This window comes from Athene noctua, chromosome 4, assembly GCF_965140245.1.
Source record: "Athene noctua chromosome 4, bAthNoc1.hap1.1, whole genome shotgun sequence".
Taxonomy (NCBI): domain Eukaryota; kingdom Metazoa; phylum Chordata; class Aves; order Strigiformes; family Strigidae; genus Athene; species Athene noctua.
Genome location: NC_134040.1, coordinates 10,749,987 through 10,768,954, shown reverse-complemented (window position 1 = coordinate 10,768,954; position 18,968 = coordinate 10,749,987). Strand labels below are relative to the sequence as shown.

At 34.9% G+C, this 18,968-nt stretch overlaps 1 protein-coding gene across 4 annotated transcripts in view; it reads right to left on the bottom strand.

The window, feature by feature from the left end:
* Positions 1-1,646: 1,646 nt before the first annotated feature.
* The window catches only part of GRK4 (G protein-coupled receptor kinase 4), a 43,830-nt gene continuing 26,508 nt past the window's right edge, over positions 1,647-18,968 (bottom strand). For 3 of the 4 annotated variants that reach the window (XM_074904421.1, XM_074904419.1, XM_074904420.1), the window contains exons 10-16: positions 15,101-15,138; positions 12,498-12,587; positions 11,752-11,960; positions 10,793-10,930; positions 10,022-10,159; positions 7,751-7,873; positions 1,647-6,147 (exon numbers count right to left, since the gene is read on the bottom strand). In XM_074904421.1, coding sequence (XP_074760522.1) covers positions 6,094-6,147; positions 7,751-7,873; positions 10,022-10,159; positions 10,793-10,930; positions 11,752-11,960; positions 12,498-12,587; positions 15,101-15,138 — 790 coding nt within the window. In that variant the 3' untranslated portion in view covers positions 1,647-6,093. Of the gene's footprint in view, positions 6,148-7,750; positions 7,874-10,021; positions 10,160-10,784; positions 10,931-11,751; positions 11,961-12,497; positions 12,588-15,100; positions 15,139-18,968 lie in introns of those variants that run through there. The other variant, XR_012633528.1, reaches the window with a different exon arrangement.

Sequence of the window (18,968 nt, the reverse complement as noted above, 5' to 3'; positions counted from 1 at the left end):
TGATCATGAATTTTTTATTTAGCAAATGATACATGAAAAAAAGATGACAGCGTAGCTGGAATGCTGCATACACTATGTGATAACTAACTGCATGTGCCACTCCACACTTTGAAATAAATTAAGCACATTAAAAAGAGCATAAGCTCTTATCAAAGATTAAACAAGCCACCAACCAAGACAGTCTTTGCAAACCTGTTTTGAAGCTTTAGATCAAAGTGTGTGCCAGTAGCCTAAGGGTTGCTGACTCACCGGCAGGAATGCCAAGGCAGTGCTGCCCACAACCACACTGCTCTTTGTTCTTGTCTTTCAGAATTGTATTGGAAGTGCAAGCCAGAGGGCTCATTAGCCATGAGTTGGGGTAACTGAAAGAGAACTCAGGGGTACCAGGTTTTTCTTTAGCAAGTACCTTATCAGTAGGTTCTCCCAATTTAAATTTACTGATCTATGGTTTTGCATGTATGATGTCACTGAATCTGTTCAAATGGCAGCCCCACAAACAGCTGCACTGGCAAAAATAAAACTGGCAAGGGGCAAGAACAAGCAGGAAGGGCTAGAGAACAGGCATTTTTGTAAAGCCACCGTTACCACAAAGAAAGATAATATTGCAATCTCAAGGAGTAACAGTGAATACCTAAAAGGTTATGTGTAATTTAGTGGATGATGATGCATTAATCTCAAACTCCAGGAGAAAAAAAAACAAGAAACATGCTTTTTTACCTTGTCTGTAAGACAGACATTAAGATCATGAATGTGGAAAAGTTTCCTCAACACAGGCTACCTAGGCAGAGGTTACCTCTTGATTTAATGTTTTTAAGAACAGGTTGGACAAGCACATAAAGAATATTTTTCACTGTGGCCTGAAGTCACACTTAGAGGCTCACATTTCTGCATTTTCATGAACAATTCAATAAGTAATTGGCACTACTCAAATAATCCAATAGACCTCATGAAACTGCTGACCCGCATAGTTCAGCATATGCACAAATAATCTGCAATATGCCATAGCACAGTTATATCATTGTTAAAGTCACTTAATTTGAAGCTGTTTTGTACAGTAATTGAATGCTTAGCCCTTCAACTCGTCATAAAATTACAGTGAAAGCCTTTGCTAAAACAGGGCAAAATGTTGAAAATACAAGCAGTCCACTGTTGAAAAGTATTAGATATAAACCCCCCCCCCCCAAATCCAACTGATGACAAGATATGAATTCTCTCAAGGAGAGTTAAGTCTCGTTAGTTTCCTCTGGTGATAGTATAAAATTTAATATGCATTATAAGGCTGATGACAAGTAGACCTACAGCTACTCCTGACCAATCTTACATTCACATTCATAGAGTTTATAGTAAATATGTTACTGAAAAACAGCCCATCCCTATAATTCTGTCTCTTCACACAGAAATTTATGTAGAAATCAAGATTCAGACCATAAGATAAGGTATCAAATGAGTGAACAGAACAGAGCTGGGGCACTTTTTCCTGGATCTGACAATCTTACATTGGTAAAGAACAGACAGCATGTAACACGTTTTCTGCTTCAACAAACTGCAAATTTGTTTTCAAATTGCAATTTTTCTTTTAGCTATCCTGGCTACCATGACAGACATGGTAAATAAATCACATTGGACAGTAATACATGTGGTTGAGATATAAGGCAGTGTTTAGCTTTTATTTCAGGAATAACAATGCTAGAACATCCAGGAAAACAGCTCATATAAGAACAGTTCAGTGGTTTGGAGATACCGGAACTAACACATCACATTTAACAGTCAGCTTTGCTATACTTGGAAAGAATTCTGGTGTTTTGGACACATGTGGAACATGAGAAAAGTTACCTACATCTCATGCACAACTTAAGTTACACTATAAGAACAATTATAAAATAAAAAAGAATTGTACATTCAGCAGAAGACACATCATCATCATTGAAATGAACCAGGCAGGTAATTCAAATCAAAATAAACATAAATTTAGCTTAAAGATGCTTTCCATTAATTTAATTCAAATTTTTTGAGTACTTCCCAAAGAGTAGCATTTTTAAAAAATCTATACTAAAGTAGACAATTCCAATGTTTAGTTTAATACTGAAGTGTAAACCAAAGTAAAATAATATCACTTCTGTTGACTTACTTTAGTAACTTGTAAACAAATATTCTCCATTTGTACAAATGGCAGTGAGAAATTTCTTACATCAGTATCGTTTGACAAATAATTGAAGTGCATTCTAAAAATGGATCTTTAGTTGTTTTTAATAGCTTCTATCATTGATTTCTCAAATTAGACATAATTTTATTCTGAAATGGAGAGAATACTCTTCCATAACCAAAAACCTTCAGATCTATTGTTTTAAGAATGATTTTTTTAAAAAGAAAAGAAAGAGACATACAACATCTTCTATTAAAGACTAAGATTTGTCAATAGCACTGTCTTTGTTACGGAAATACCACATTTTTTTCTCCTTTTTATTATTATACAACAATTAAGTGCTCATTTTTTCAACTGAGACTGTTTTGTTGTTGTTATAATCCAGAAACATAATGCCATCTCTGCTATGAACACTACACCTCTGGAAAAATAAAAAAGCTGACAATTTTTTTTATAAAAAGACAACAACCCTGAGGCATGAAGATTCAATTCTGTTGGTCACAACATTCAAAAGCACTAAGTAAACCAATAAGATACTGGTATATTTTTTCACAGTTTCTGAATTTTGAGCTGAATATGTATAGATTCATGAGGTACGCACAAGCAGACATTAAGACTTACATACACAAATGCTTGGAGAAACAAGCCACAGATAAGGAGGATTGATCTCATGCAAGTAACTCCATGGAATTCCACAGATCTTTCCATATCTCGCACCAGTAGAACAAAGCAGTCAGGCTATTGGATTGTCTCACTGTTAAAGCCTTCTAATACATGGATCTAGAATCTGAATTCATGGAGGAATAATGAAGTCCTACTGAATGACAAGATTTTACCTTGGCTTTTTTTTTTTTTTTAAAAAAAACACTTTCATGGAAATAAAAGGCTACATTATCAGTAAACACAACCTGCTGCCCTCCCCCCCTTCTTTGTTTCAGTTGTGTCCTACAAAAACCAAAAGCAACATTCATATTAATCACACCACAATATTTTGCTTTCATGTGTTCTCCCCTCTTTTTACCCTTTCCCCACTTCCAAAATGCATTTCCAAGCTACTAATACTCCAGTAAGGACATTTAACCAATGTTAGTCACTTTAGATTAAACAGCATAACATCTTAATCCCCATGCACCATATAAGGAAAATTATGCTGATCCTTCTAGTTTCTTGTCTTTTCTAGTTCATTAGGGGATTCACATTAGATAATATATAGTTATTATTATGTGGTTATATTTCTAGCCAAAAGGGGCAAGTTTATAGTAGAAAAGTGCCATCTTGAGCCTACTGGGGAAAAACCCACAACCAACCAAACAAAAAAACCTCAAAGCAACAGAATTTAGGTCCTAATCCTGCAAACATGTAGTTACTCAAAAACAATTCAGTAGTATTATTCAGAACATAAGAAAAAACTTGTGAAATTAAACTAAGTTTTATAAAAATGAACAAATCCTCCACTTGTTTTGCATGGTTGGAGTTCCTTGTCCAAAGAAGTGAACATATAAATAACCACTTCTTAGGAACAACTTCCTTTTGCTTTTCATCTAGCCTTTTTTATTCACAGATCCCTGGAGAATAAGTGTTAAGTCTCAGCACTCCAAAATAGAGGAGTTGATTTATTATTTTTAAGTTAAGATCCCTCCCCCTCCAATATGGAATGAAAATTTGAAATACATTATAAATAGACTTTCAGATGGTTTCTTGTGTGTTAAAGCCAAATCTTGTATTTGCTTCATAAAAATCACTCAACTTGTGTCCATAGTATTCTTGCCCACATTTTAAATTGCTCTAAGCAGGCATTAAATCCAGACTGTCACCCCGTATGTCTAGTGTTAATACAGTCACCTTTGCCTCAGAAGAGCAAACCTAATATCTTTAAAATTAAACCCCTTAATCAGAGAAACACGATTTCTCCAACCAGCTAGGTATTTATAAAATATTTTGTTACTTCCCTTTTTTTCTATTCCCATCTTTATAGAGTCCTTCTGTTATTGCGGTACATAATAAAGAGGGTCAGGTCAGACTATGCTAGCTCATTGTCTCTCATACATAATGGTTCCAGCCAACACCCTTACTTCAGATATTTCGTTCTGTCAAGCCTGCCATCCCTTCACTATTGCATCAGACTGTCTTCCAGTAATTCATTCAAGCTCGCTCTCTGCCAATTTCTCCCTTTGTACCTTCTATGACAGTCATTTTGCTGCCCTCTGTGCTGTTTTAGACATAGGGAAAAATGCACACAGGAAAAGAGCCTCATTCCTCATTTCTGTGACATAGTAGCCAAGAGGAACAATTTCAGATAGACACCAGCTCACCCCAGTAGAATTCTGTAACACACTGGTTTTCCAACTTTTTAAAAATTCTAACCCATGAAAACATGTCATTAAAGACAAAGTACTGTAAATTAAAACCTGACAATAGGCTTGAGTATCAAATGTATCTTGTATGTTTCTCAGAAGCAGCTTAAGTTTCTTCCAGCAGATCTATGGATCACAAGTTGAAAGCTATTTGAGGTAGAGGGATATTCAGTTGCTCTGTGTGTATAATACATACGTGGTCTGGTTGGCGCCCTAGATATCTGAGAGGAAAAAAATATGCATGCTCAGTGGAGACAAATCTTCAGAATACAGACCAAAATATGTAACAAAAGTCATGTCTCCAACTCCAAGAGCATTCTATTAGATTTCAAGTCCTTAACTCAAATTTTGAAAACAGAAGAGGCTCTTAATAAAATGTGTTCCCTAAATTCATTCTCATATGCAGATTAATATTCTTACTGGAAACTTTACAAAATAAAAAGAAACTCTTGAATACTTTGAGTCCAGAAGAATGGAAGTCTGACAAGCTTTCAAGCAGCTGGAAACTGTTTTACTAATGAACATCAGGTAATCATAACTAAAACTTCAATACAGCTCCACATCTGTGTTAAGCAATCTTTAAAGGCAGGTTTTAATGTTTTGAGTTTTTAAAGGTTATAAGGGAAGAATATTCAGATAATTAAATCTGATACTTAATGCTACCTTGTCCTTCCCTCAGTGGCAGTGATTGCTGTCAACCCTACAACATTGTGTATTACAACATAATAAGCAGAGAGGAGGTTAGCAAGAAGAGCCCATGCTTTGGTTTTTAACCCATTATAAAACGGTAACATCCTACATGAAGTTGTAAACAATTTCATTTACAGAAAAACATAAAAATGTGTCCTCACAGGTAAAACAAAATCCTTTTAGTAAAGACAAAAAAGTATTCAAAATATAGTTATAAAATTTTGGCATAGGTCTATTTGCATGGTCTATGCCAAGAGACTGTATGGAGAGGATGTGTAAGATGGGTAGAAAAGAGAAGAATGGGGTAATACAGTTTGTTACAGGATTAAGCTAAATGTTCAGAATTCTCTATATATAGAAATACAGAAAGACATTCTACAGAGCCAGATAGTAAAGAGCAATTCATAATAGCTGGCCACAGTGCACTGAATTCCTTTTTTTCCTTAGCAGTTGCTTGAGAGATACATTAGGTAATAGCACTGCCATGCTGCCAGATAATACTGGAATTAGGAAATTTACCAGTACAGCAATTTTACTGTTAAGAAAATTGCTAATAAAGATCCTAACAAACAAGAATAATTTTACCAGGAACATACAAAGTCAGGTTACATTGATGCCATAGATACTATCTCTGTCCTTTAAAATCCTTTTAGTATTTCTAGATTCTTTCCACTAGAAAAAAGAAAAATCAAGAGAAATCAAATACGTACAGAAACACACTCACTCAAATGGCACTCATTGCGTTTTGTACAATTAAGCTTTAGTGAAAATATACATCTTAAAACAAATGAAGTACAAATGTACAAAAATCCTCGAACTCAGATAAAAAATATATATAATACACTTTGCTACAGAGATATAAAACATTTAAAGTTTGCTCATCCCTTTCGATGAGTGTAAAATGATTTAAAGTCTGGAGGATTCCTGCTCATCATCACTGCAATCAGATTTAAAGCAGACCTGCAACAGAAGACAAAGAGACAATTCAGCTGCAGAACTGATGCTATTGTTGGTTTGTGTGGGTTTTTTGGGGCACAGAAAGGCTGGGCAGAGGTGGGTGGCTGGCTCTTTTTCCAGAACATTTTACTCCATACTAACTAAATGCTTTGGGAATATCAAAGGAAACCACAACCTGACCCCAAATCTCAAGTCATTAAAGTTTGATTTAACCTTAAATTCTTCCCTTCTTTTAACTTCACAGAACAATTAACTGCAGTCATTACTTCGAAACTAACTGAAGGCTCTCAAGCCCTATTAATTTTTTTAGAACTCTTTCTCAATACATAGAACCATACCTTGGGACAGAGGGAACCCTGCTGATTCAGCTGGAAAAGACTACAGTAAGACACAAGCTTTAGCTACGTGAGATTATTAGTACACTTAACCATTCCTTCTATTCCATTACTGTAAGTGGGGGAAAAGTGAATTTGAAAAGGTGAACTAAAAATGACAGTACAATTATAGATTCCATTAGCATTGTACCATTTTAGAGAGGTGAATTACCAGCTGATGACAAAAAACATCATCATGCAATTTTAATAGATGGCCCTGTTGTGGCTACTTAATGATATGCTCCTACCAATTTGAAAAGTCCATTTCTGCTTGAAAGCAAAAGTATTTTCTACAGAAGCATTCTCTTTTGGAATACACTTATGCTTCTTCAAGATAATTCTACTCTAAGTGCAGGTATACTGAGCAAGCAGAATTGTGTATACTATCTTCAACCAAAACCCTTTACAAATAGCCTACTTCTACATCACCTATAATCAAGCACAATATGCCACATGTCTTTTAGGTGGTAAATACTCAATTCATCCACTCTGTAATAAACATTTAGAGGTTTAAGTTCTGTGTGTAAGAAAGGGCTGCGCATTATCAGCTATGTAAAAATATATTATGTTGTTGTTTTGGTAAAGGCATTAAACTACCTAAGATATTTTAAGATTTGTTTCACAACACTTCTCCACAGTCAATTCATTTAAGGGATATTTTTACTTATTTGCTTAAAGCACTAGAATGATACATTGGGAGCCCAGCTTCTTAAAGGAGCAAGTCCTAGGAGTTGCATTACTCCACCCCACTGACTTGTGAGTTCATTAATCAATTTTATTTAAGTTTTTAGAGAGAGGGCCTCAATTATCTCCAAAGTCATCTCCCCAGAAATTTTTATAAAAAAAAGGGGCAAAATACATAAGGAGCAAGATCCAAATTAATATCTTTATATCTTTAGGAAAGAAAGATCTATAGCACAGCTGTTAACAGCACACACTACCTTTTCCCCAGGTAACAGCTAGGAGACACTAGAGGAACACAGAATGCTCAAGGAGAAAAAACTCCTGGAGTTATGGGGATTGCCACAGTTTCTGAAATGCAGTGCAGAGACAAAGCCATAACAAACCAGATTTCATTAGTTTCGGTATTCAGCAAACAACTTGCTTTTACTATCGCAATTATCGCAAAAATAAAACTATTATTTTTACTATCGCAAAATAATATAAAAAAATTGAATGGATGTTAAGGTCTTACTGGTAATTTCCTTAAGAAAGAAAAGAAATACCCTTACCTCTCCACTAAAAAGTCTGTGAAAGAAGCCTCTTTTTGGTTTAGGAGACCTCTCTCTGTCTGGTGACACAGTACCATCAGTTTCATATGCATTGATATCTTCAAAGCATCCCGTTTCAATCATCTTTGGAACATATGAAATATAAATTGAAATATCCATACAAACCTTGCAAACAAGTTCCATATATTATGTATTTCTTCTGACTGGGTACTCCTAACAAGTTACAAATTCATCAGCCAAACCACACCACTTGCAGAGGTCCATGAGAGAAGGCAAAGTCTACATTAACTCTCCTTGTGTACCCAACAAACTAAAAAATAGCCATGAGAGGACTATCATGCAATAAGTACTTCAGATGCTCCCTTGCTTTGGGAGGGTATTTCTTCTGCCCATGATGCAATAATCAGAAGTTTTTAGAACTGGAAATTGATTTTCCTTTCATCTGTTCTTCTCATTTCAGAGCAGTTTAGCCTGACAAATATAGTATCTCTATACCCTGGACTGAAAATAAACATGACATTTAATAGGAGAAATCACTATTCTATGCAGAATACTAGTACTCGCATAGTATTGGGGGATACTTTTTACAAAGGGGACAAATTACATTCTTGGGGAAAAAGCAGCTGATATCTACCACAGTAATTTAAGCATCGTGCTGGTGTTTTGGGCAACTGTCTATTAAAACACAACTAAAATATACCTTAATTAGAAATATGGCAGTGAGCTAGAGAAGGTAATACTCATTAAAAAAAACCCCAAAAACCCATATATATAAAAAATGAAGACTGATTTCTGGAGAGAAGTGAGGGATGTTTAAGTGATCTGTGTTGTGTTTGTGAAAACAAAATAATTAAACACACAATTATGGGGTGCAGAAAGAATAAATGCCAAAATGTAACAAACAGGCATGGTCAGAAGTGGCTAATGCCTACATGTAGTTGGCATTTATCGGTGAGTGTCACTGACACATCTGTCATAATGGGCATACAACAAAATGATTATGCCTTGTAGAATAAGAGAGGACATAAAGAGAAATAAGAAGAAATGTGGTCTGCTTTTGTCATAAACAATGATATTAGGTAAATTATGGGAGGGGAGGAGGAATCTTAAGAGGCTGAGAGAAAGATTTAAGGGAAAAGCTCAGTAATATGAATAAAAAGAAAAAATAAGCACAAATGTAAAATGAAGTCTGCACAGTTATTCCTCGAAGAGAAGGAATTACCATCACCAGATTATCACAACTGCTTTCAATTTTATCCCTCTATGTGGGCTTAGCTGTTAAGCTGCTGTGCATTTCTTAATGACTGGATCAGAGACTGAAGTTCAGAATTACAACATAGCAGGAAGTGTTTATTTCTCCAATAGCCTAACGTTCATTGCTTCTCAGCAAATACTTTCTATGTCAAATGACCCCTTCAAATCTCAATCTTAAATGTAATGCAAAAAAAAAAGCAGAAGGGAAACAAAAGGGAATGCACTTTTTTCTCCGAGTTGCTCATCTTTTGTGTTCATACTTTAAATTAAAAAAAAATCATACTGGGAAAGAAACTACACTAGTAGAATTCAAGACAATACTAATTTCAGAAAGTTATGAACATCTTATAATAGGGGGAAAGCATTCATAACAAGAACTAGAATTTTAAATAATTATTGCTAAACGCTCTGAATTTCCTAAATACAGACTAAACTGCATGCAGAGGTAGCAAAATTCTAGTATTCTACACAGAATACTAGAATACTCATTCACTAGGTAGATGAAAAAGCTTTAAGAGAAGGTCTGACTCAACCCATATAGAACTGTTTGTTTTGAAACCTTAGAAAAGGTGAATTTGCAGTTCTGTATCATTATGCCACTTGAATACTCTATTGATATACAGGCATAATACACAAACAGCTTGCATTGCTTTATTTGCTTTTGAATACTTTGAATAACATTCTGTCCCTCTCCTATGAACAGCAATATTGAATAACATGTGATAGAACAACAAGGAAAATGTGGTCGTACTGATGCTAAATACTGCTTTGTATGCTTTATCTATGATGACAGGATGACAGATTCTATTTATTCAAGTTTACCATAGCTCTCAATTTTTAGCAAGTTATTTTCTGGGAAAAAAACTTTTTTCTGAAGACTCGAGTCAAGTCAGCAAAGAAGTCTAAAGCACAAACTTCTTTACATCTCACAGAGAAATTTAATACTATAATTATATCCCTTATTAAATCTTTTGTACTGCTGTGCTAAAGAAAATAATCTATATGAAATATACATACCTCGTTTTGCCAAGGGATTGAGACACAACCCGTAACAAATTTGGAATAGAAGTCATCATCCGTAGTATCCAGATTCACTCCTTTTACTGTTGAGAACTGCTCTATGTCCAGGACATCTTTACAATATACGGCACGTGGCTGCAGTACAAAACAAGATTGCTTCATTAAGGTTTCTGTGGTTTTGGGGGTTTCTTATATTGGTTTGGGTTTAATTTTTTTTCTTTATTTCCTAGATGAACAAAGGGGGAGACAAATGTCTGCAATTTTGTATTTCACATTGCTGATCACCAAATTACATTATACTACAAAACAGAAATGCAAAAACATAGAAGACTCTTCATAAGGCACCTGAGCAATTCCATCCATCCTGCAAGTAACAGAAAGGAAATGTCAAAACCAGAAACAGCATGCAATGTCTCTGGATTTTTTAATGGCTGTCATAATTCACTCATCTTCTGTCACCCTCCTTTCAACTCCAGAGTAATTTCTTCAAAGCTAATCTTCCTTTGTTCAGCATCTGCGCTCTGGAAGTAGACTTTTAAGAGCTAAGAAATCAGCTACAAAGCTCCCTAGAGCAATACCACTATTGTAAATTGTTTTGTGATCTCAGATGAAATGCCACAAAACAGCTACTATCAATACCTACAATGGCATACTCCTACCAATGTAATTAACTTTAAAGGTTTCTGTGGAGTTCACATGATTGCTGGTATAGAATTATGACAGTTCTTGCCTTTTTAGATACTAATCAAATCTGTCTCACCTACTTACATCTGGCAAGAACGGAGGTTCTAACATGTTAGCTTCCAGCCTCTTGAAGTTAATATTCTTGAAAATAGGATGTTGCTTTACAATAGCAGCTCCATCTTCAGTGCAACCCAGTCGTTCCCCTGGATTTTTAGCAAGTAACTGCAAAGATAGGGGAAAAAAAGGCTGATCGAGTGATATAATCCCACAATTAAAAAAAAAAAAAAAAAATCAATCTATATAAAATGTCTTTTAATAAGTTTATTTTGTTACTTGGCCTTTTATTAGATGAAATTTATCATGCTATCAAAACAAACTGGAAATTGAAACTGCAACATTCTGGGAACAGATTTTCAGTAGTCAAAAGACTTCCTGAAAGCAGACCATTTGAAGATTGTACCCAAAGTTAAAATATTTTAATTGATGCCATACTGAATAGATTTTACAGTACAGACTTTGTAGCAGACTTTACTTTCAAGAAATACAGGCTTACTTTTTTTTTTTTTTCAATGGCCTTAACTAATGTACATATTTTGCATAAACTAGTAAAGAAAACTTTTGAAGCTTTCTGTATAGATGTGTCTGTTTTAAAATTTAAGAACATGCAAGATTAGAAAACCTGTTGTTTCATACAGACTCTTTTAAGCAAGAAAACTAGTATACTACTCTGCCATTTCTCCCCATGCAGTATCGAAGTTGAGTGTGCTATTGTACTCTGCCTATAATTACATGTGATGCAAGGAGTCCTGGACCTTTTCATTCACATGATGAATGCAGCCTGCCTTCATCTTAAAAAAAGTTCTGAATTCTTAAACTTTGATAATTGAACAATTCATGGACAATCACAAACTTCCATCTGAACCAAAGAAAGATTTAAGAACTCCAGTTTTGAAAAATTTTCAGTAGATATTAAAAATAAAGTAGTTCATCTCTTAAAAAGTATTAGAAATTTAATTTTCAAACCTCTACGTCTCTTCACCCACCATCCTGCAGATAGATTTTGCCTCCTCTGAGAACTTGTCTGAGTACGTTTCCTGGTCTTCCTTTACTCTCCGGTCAATCTCATCCCGTTTGACCCTTTCCTTATGCTTCCTGAATGGAGACTGTCCTTCAATCATTTCATAAATCAAGCATCCAAGACCCCACCAATCCGGGCTGAATGTGTACTTTTCATTTTTGAGCACTTCTGGAGCTATAAAACAAAAACAAAAAAAAATGACAATTCACTTTAAATTGATTAATAAAATATTGGAAAAACTCTTGGGTACTCTTTTGGCCCTGTGCAGAGATCTTCGCATAACTCCTCTGTACTCTGAATAAACATTATTTTCTACAGCAAGGGCTCTATTTATATCCAAGAGAAGCACTTAAGTTCTTTAACACTTAAGGTCAGCATTGTTTGCAAGCTGAGAATGAAGTTTGTCCAAAGCATGGAAAGAAATGTGTTGTCACAGTAATTTGTCTGCTTACCCATGACCCTAAATCTCTTTGAACCTCAAAAAAAAAAATTAGGTGCTTTCTTAAAGTTCTACCTAATACTAGAATTTCCAGAGTTTTCAGGTTTATCAGTAGGCTCATAATTGACTATTAACATCTATCACCACATATTGTAACCTTAAAAGCCTAGTAACTAATCCAGGCTCAACAGAGTTCTTTGGACAAATCATTCATATAGTCACAGAAACAAATTTTCTGGTAAAATGTAACTAGCAAAGGATACTTTACATACCCATGTAACCAACAGTTCCAACCCGGCCCCGGACTGTTTCTCCTTCTGGAATCTGAACAGCTAATCCAAGATCTGAAATTCTTATGTGTCCTATTTATGTTAAAACAAATTAAACATAGTCAGCAAATAATAAAGTAATATCACATTTAAAACAAATAATTTCTGTAGCATACTTCATAAAATAAAAAAAAACAAACCTCCAAAACATTAGAACATTCATATACTTATAGCACTAAGTTTATTCAAATCACTCCTTTCTAGTTAAATTATCATTATTCAACTCTTCCTTGAATGCGTAAAGGAAGAAAGGCACAGATCTAACTGATTTCCTGAAGGACATACAAAAAGAATTTGCTATTGAGTACTCTAATTCCTAGCTTTGGCATAGGCTGCTACTCTAGGACAAATAGAAATGATGACTACTCATTTCAAATTCTGTATCTATGCATCAGACACTTGTATTTTTCCATTCCATATTCCTGCCACAAACACTTTGCTTTCTGACTTCCTAACAAAACATCAGAATTTACTCCACGTTTTCCAAATACAAGAAAACTGTAGCCTGTACTGAGACATCAGGTTTTCCTCTAAGGAAGTACCCTAATAATGCTGAGCACAATTAATTGCAATTGCTATCCCCTCTCTCACCCTAATTAAAAGCTAATTATAAATGAAAATGAAAGCCTACTTATAATTATTTATATTGTAACATGTCAGTACATTATTAGGATTTCCCCTTCTCATGAATCAGTCTATTTCACTTTATTAGTCAAACTTCAAGTTGACTACCTTTCCTACTATGCATGGCGTTTACACTTGTACCTGTGACATAGAAGTAGTCTGGCGGAAGGCTACAATTTGTCATGAAAATCACTGCTCAGATGGGGAAACAGTCCCAGAAGCACAATGGGAGTAAGTTCACCCCACCCTCCCTTACATTCCAATGGACAGATACAGTTCTTTGCTGGAGAGACTCAACAACAAATGATTCAAGACAGTCCAAGACAAGAAATGTATTGACAGGATTCTATTTTAAGAATGCGTAAGGTACTTTCTTAATAAAAATATAAAGGGCTAGACAAAAGAAAGGTAAATTACATTTTCAACTCAATTTTAAAAAAGAAAATTGCCAATCATCTGTAGTAGAAAGATTCAGAGTGAAAAAAACAAACCAAACCCAACCCCACACATTTCTAATACTGGATATAAGGACAGGGACACTGTCATTTACAGAAACATTGCAGATTCACAGAATTCAGGCTAGAAGGGACTTCAGAAGGTCTCTAGTAGAACCTTCTGAGCAAGCAGTCAGCCCGAAGTGTTCAAGTGTTTTTTAATTCTTGTCTAGAAAACCTCCAAGAGTGGACACTACATCACCTCTCTGGGCAGCCCATTCCAATGCCTGAGTGTCCTTTGTGCATATATTCTCTGTCATTCAAGCTCTACAGCATCAACGGTAGTTAATGGCATATGAATTTCTTACTTACATGTGACAAATTATCAAAGGGTGGGGAAAGAAGTGGAGAAAGTCAAGTGCCACTCTATATACTAGTTGGAAATAACTAAATGCTCTTGGAGCAGCAAATGCTATTTTAAATAGATTCAGATGCTCTTCTATTCCCTGACATCTGATGAACCCTTTTCAAGTGCAGGATATGAGCTCCTGAAGCGATTTTCTAATTAGTCCTCTCTGCTCTTTGGAACAAGATCAGAATATCCCTGGCAGAGAGAAAGCATTCTAGTGCAGTCCTGCAAGGCTACATTTTTCCTCAAAGAAGCCTTCAGCTTTTGCAAGACATTGCTGGAGAGAAAAATTAAAGAATGCATTTGATGTCTAGCAAAGCTTTAGCTCTTGGAAAATGACTTCTCCCAAGCATCACCTTTTTAGAAATTTATCAGTCAGAACATGCTGACTTAAAAAAAAATACTGTGCTAATGACTTCAGAAAGAGTTTTTCCTTAACTAAAATACTCAGCAATTACAAACTGGTAATATGCATCCACATCTTAGAAGAAGGTAATTACTGCACATGTTCTACAGTGAATTCAAAAGATTCTGATAAATTTCAGAGTCATTAAAAAAAAATAATTTGGCTTTTGAAAAACAAAAAACCTACAAATATTTCCTCATATTGTTTGTACTTCCTCGATTCCTTCCAGCCACATACACATCAGTGAACATAAGACCTGTTTTAGTTAAAATATTAATACAGAGATGCTTCAGATTTCTTTTTGTGTTTATTGCTTAAACATTACAGTTTACTAAGTAAAATTCTGGCCCCACATCTAACAAATCATGCTTCCATAGTCAAAGAAAAGACAAACAGAGAACAAATCCATACAGAAGTTTTAGCCATCTTAAATCAAGGAGAGGGGGGAGCAGGAGGAGCAAAAGGGGAAAAGCAGTCATTTTAAGGTGGGAATTGACCCCTCAAACATAGCCACTGTCATCCTCCAAAGCAAGGGCAGTTTTTTCTTTACTAATTAAAGTTAACATTTGACAATCAGGTCTCTTTTATCATGAAGAAATCCCTTTGATTTCTGGCACAGTGTTAATTAGATTTGTAATTCCTGATTTCAAAATTAATTTCAATTTTTACTTACCACAGTCATCAAGGAGTATATTCTCAGGTTTCAAGTCTCTACAAATTAAACAAAACAGAAATGTGAATTATACGAAGGCAAAATTATTAGCCATCATCAAATGCAAGTGAGGAAACATAAGACTTCTTGGTTCCGATTAAAGCATTTTTAATACAGGTGGTATTAAAATTTTGTATTGAATATATTTTATTAATATTAAATAATATTTTGTATATATCTTCCATGTATATACAAAAAAAGTTGTGAAGTTGAGGGCCTGTAATATAGTACCATAGAACTCAATCAACTAATCCATTTATATTAACAAGAGTTATTTATATTTCATAGATGAGAAACTTAACACAACACTAAAATCTTGATATGAAGAACCACCAGCTTACACCCAAATTTGTGCTCATAAGTGAAAGACAGTTCTCCTGAGAGTATCAGCCATACAACTCCACAATGGTAAAGCACATCAATGCTTGCTGCAGTTTGATGCTGACCCCATGCTATATTCCACACCATGGAGTCAAAATATCAACAAAAAGGAATATTCTCAAGACTAAGCATAGGCTTAATATCATCCATTCAAACTCCATTCTTTTAATTTGGACATGCAGCTTCTAAAGCTTACTAGACAATTAATCTAATTAGAGTTCTTTGCAATCAACTTTCTAAGAGTCTCTACTAGTTTTCTGTAAGCAAAGTTTCACATGAAACATTTTTTAGCTATTACATGCTAGCAAGACTCAGGAAATAGTAAAAGTGCAATTAATTCAGTGTTGCAATTCTGCATTTTACAGGCATCATCTTGTAAATTTTTACTTTAAGAAGAAAAGAAGAAACTCAAGGGGATATCTGGATTTCCTCCCCCTCCAAGGAAAATTTGGGGAGTCACCATAGCTGAATCAGAAGCTGTTCAGAGGTTACTTTTAGGATATATCCTCTAGCAGATTCGACCGAGAACATACATATTTTCATATATATAAAAAATATATATGCATGGAATATATTTGTAAAAGATATAATGTATCTTATATACATAATTGTGATATGCATCAGAAAGTATGTGGACTGCAATACAGTCTCTTAGATTTATTCTACCATAAATATTTTAAGGCCAGAAATAAGACAATCAAAAATCAGTACTTGGCTAAAGATTCAGTTGTTGTTGGAATAGATTATTAAAAACAATATGTACATATACAGGTATATGTACAATTGTGACACAAATAGTTATTCATATACAAGCAGAAAAGACTGTGAAAGGCACAATTTTAGGAAGAACAACTCTAGATTTACATTCAAAATGAGAGAGAAATACACACTTGTTCACTAAGAAATCTGTATGCTTTTTTTCCAAAATATTGATAAATTGATGATCTGAAGTATGTGTATTCATGTTAAAGTTTAATTTCAAGAGATTAACTGTATTAAAAAAGGCAGCAAGATGCTTTGCTTTCATACTTTTAAGTCTAGACAGTCCCCATGTTAGTCATTTGAAATTAGATATGAGATTACAATAAGAGAAGAATGAGGAGAGCTCTGAGTGAAAAAAAAAACCAAAACAAAACAACAAAAAACCACAACCAAAAAAAACCCCACACCAGTATCAAAAAACCAGAAGAAAATTCAGCTCGAACTTTAGGTAGAAACACATCTACTTTGAAGCACGTAATAGTGCTCAGGTTAACTCAAGTAAACAACTTTAAAGAGTTCCATCTCCAAGAAGCTGATTAAAGCCTAACCTAAAACCTAAGACTTACTAGGAACATCTGCTGCTTAACAGAAGCTAATTCTGTTCTGACATGATTTTGGTCAGTCAATAGTAAAACCTGTTTCTAGCTCAAATTCCATCTCTTTGATGTTATTAGTTTCTAGGCCTAGCAGTTCACAAAGAAATCAGCTTTTGTAAGTATTCAGCTATAAATTCTAGCTCCGGGATGCTAGCTTTGGGGTATCAGCCTTGTCCCTCTTCCCTTCCTCCACCATGACAGAGACTAAAGTCACAATTTCTGTTGGAATACACAGATACTAGTCCTGCACTGGACAACAGGCTACATGAGCTGAAAACCACGCTCAAGTAAGAGATAGCAAATGCAATTCTAGCAACAGAGGCAGCAGTTTTCCCTTAGGAAGCAGAGAAAAATTAGAGGACAGTAAAGCTCACACAAATAAGAGGTTCATTTTAAAAAGTTTTATAAAAATTATATATGTATTTTAAATTGGACTAAACAAGCACTAATCTATTTGTGCTATAGCTTACATCAGCCTCCCTACAGAGAAAATTTCTAAATAAAAATCCTTCCAGGGATTTCACTGTGAAGTTGTCTGAGCATGAGAGGCAGGCAAGGAGCTACTTGAGTTAATCCACTCCAGCTTCAACTAGTCTTTGAGCCTGATCTTTGACCTTCCAGGCACATTCAGTGGCCCTATGGGCACCTACATGTTTGTAAGTAAAACCTAGGTATTCAAGCAGCTTATCTGATTAAAAACACTACCATCCTTGAGCAGTCACGTAACCCCTGCAGGAAAACTACAGCAATTTTGGAAAAGCAAGTACTTGTTCCCCACTGTCTTATGCAAATCCTGACTTCACTCTTAAGTCTTATCAGACTTTTTATGTAGCAGATGGATGAAGAGCTCCACTACTGCCTGTTCCTGTCTGTTTGCTTATTCTTCTAATGTCAGTAACATATGGCAAGTTACAAATAGTTTCACAAGCTCCCATTGAACAAGCAAACTGGCTCAATCGCTACCCCAGAGGAGTTCAGAACCTTCCTTCCAGCTCTGCACCTGTTCTTTTAACCCATTGGGAACCCTACTAACAAAATGGCATAACTGACTCCAGGGTCCTACAGACAGCACTAATGCCACTGCTTGAAATTTAGTAATAACAGGTATAAAGACACATAAAACACACAATAAAAACTGGTGTTGACAGAGAGGAAAGTTAAGCTTAGTTTTACCACTTTATGAGGCATTTTGCTACTGATGATGACACATCCCAAATATAATAAGTTTATTATAAATTTTAACATGACTGACTTACATTAAAACTGTCATTCTAGGACTGAACAAACTGACAATATTAACTGATTTTATTGCTATCTGCTGACACCTGTCTGCACCAAGGATTTCTATTTTCAGAAGTTCTGCATTTCCATTCTTCCCCTGCCTCTACAGTACACTTTCCTGTGAATATACAGATGGATAGCCACAAAAACATGTTCTCAGGAAAATATTTTCTAACAGTATGTTACAGAATTAAAGTCTGCCTTAACAGTTTAAGCTAAGCAAGTTTAAAACTCCTCCTTTAAAGCTGGAAAACAAATGCAGTAATAGCTCTCGAGATATGGCAACAAGAAAAAGAACTAGCTCTAATTTCAGAAATTCCATGGTCATACCAGAATTAAATGTTTTCAAAATGACAGCAAAAATAAGAAAAACATTCCTTCTGTATCTTCTTGCCCTTGAAAATGGAAAATACTAGTTACCATAATTCAGGAAAATAATGAAACACATTTTCATTGATTCAATGATTTATGTTCTCCCCCCACAACAACATTAAGACTGAAGGCTGTCAGCATAACTTCTTTGGTGAGAATAAAATAATTACGGCAAATTTTCCCAAGCTTTCTGTTTCATTAATCATATATAATCACTGTATTGCTGCTTAAATACATTTCCATTAAGATGCCTTATAGAGAATTTCGATCATATATCACCGTAATTGGTGACATTCTGAAGACTTCCATGACCACCTGCTTTGGCTTTGAAACTGTAAAATTTACAACTGTGTTCCTGAATGCACGATACAAAATGAAGTAGATATGGAAAAAACAAATCAAGACCATCATGAAAAAATCTACCATTAGCAAAAGAG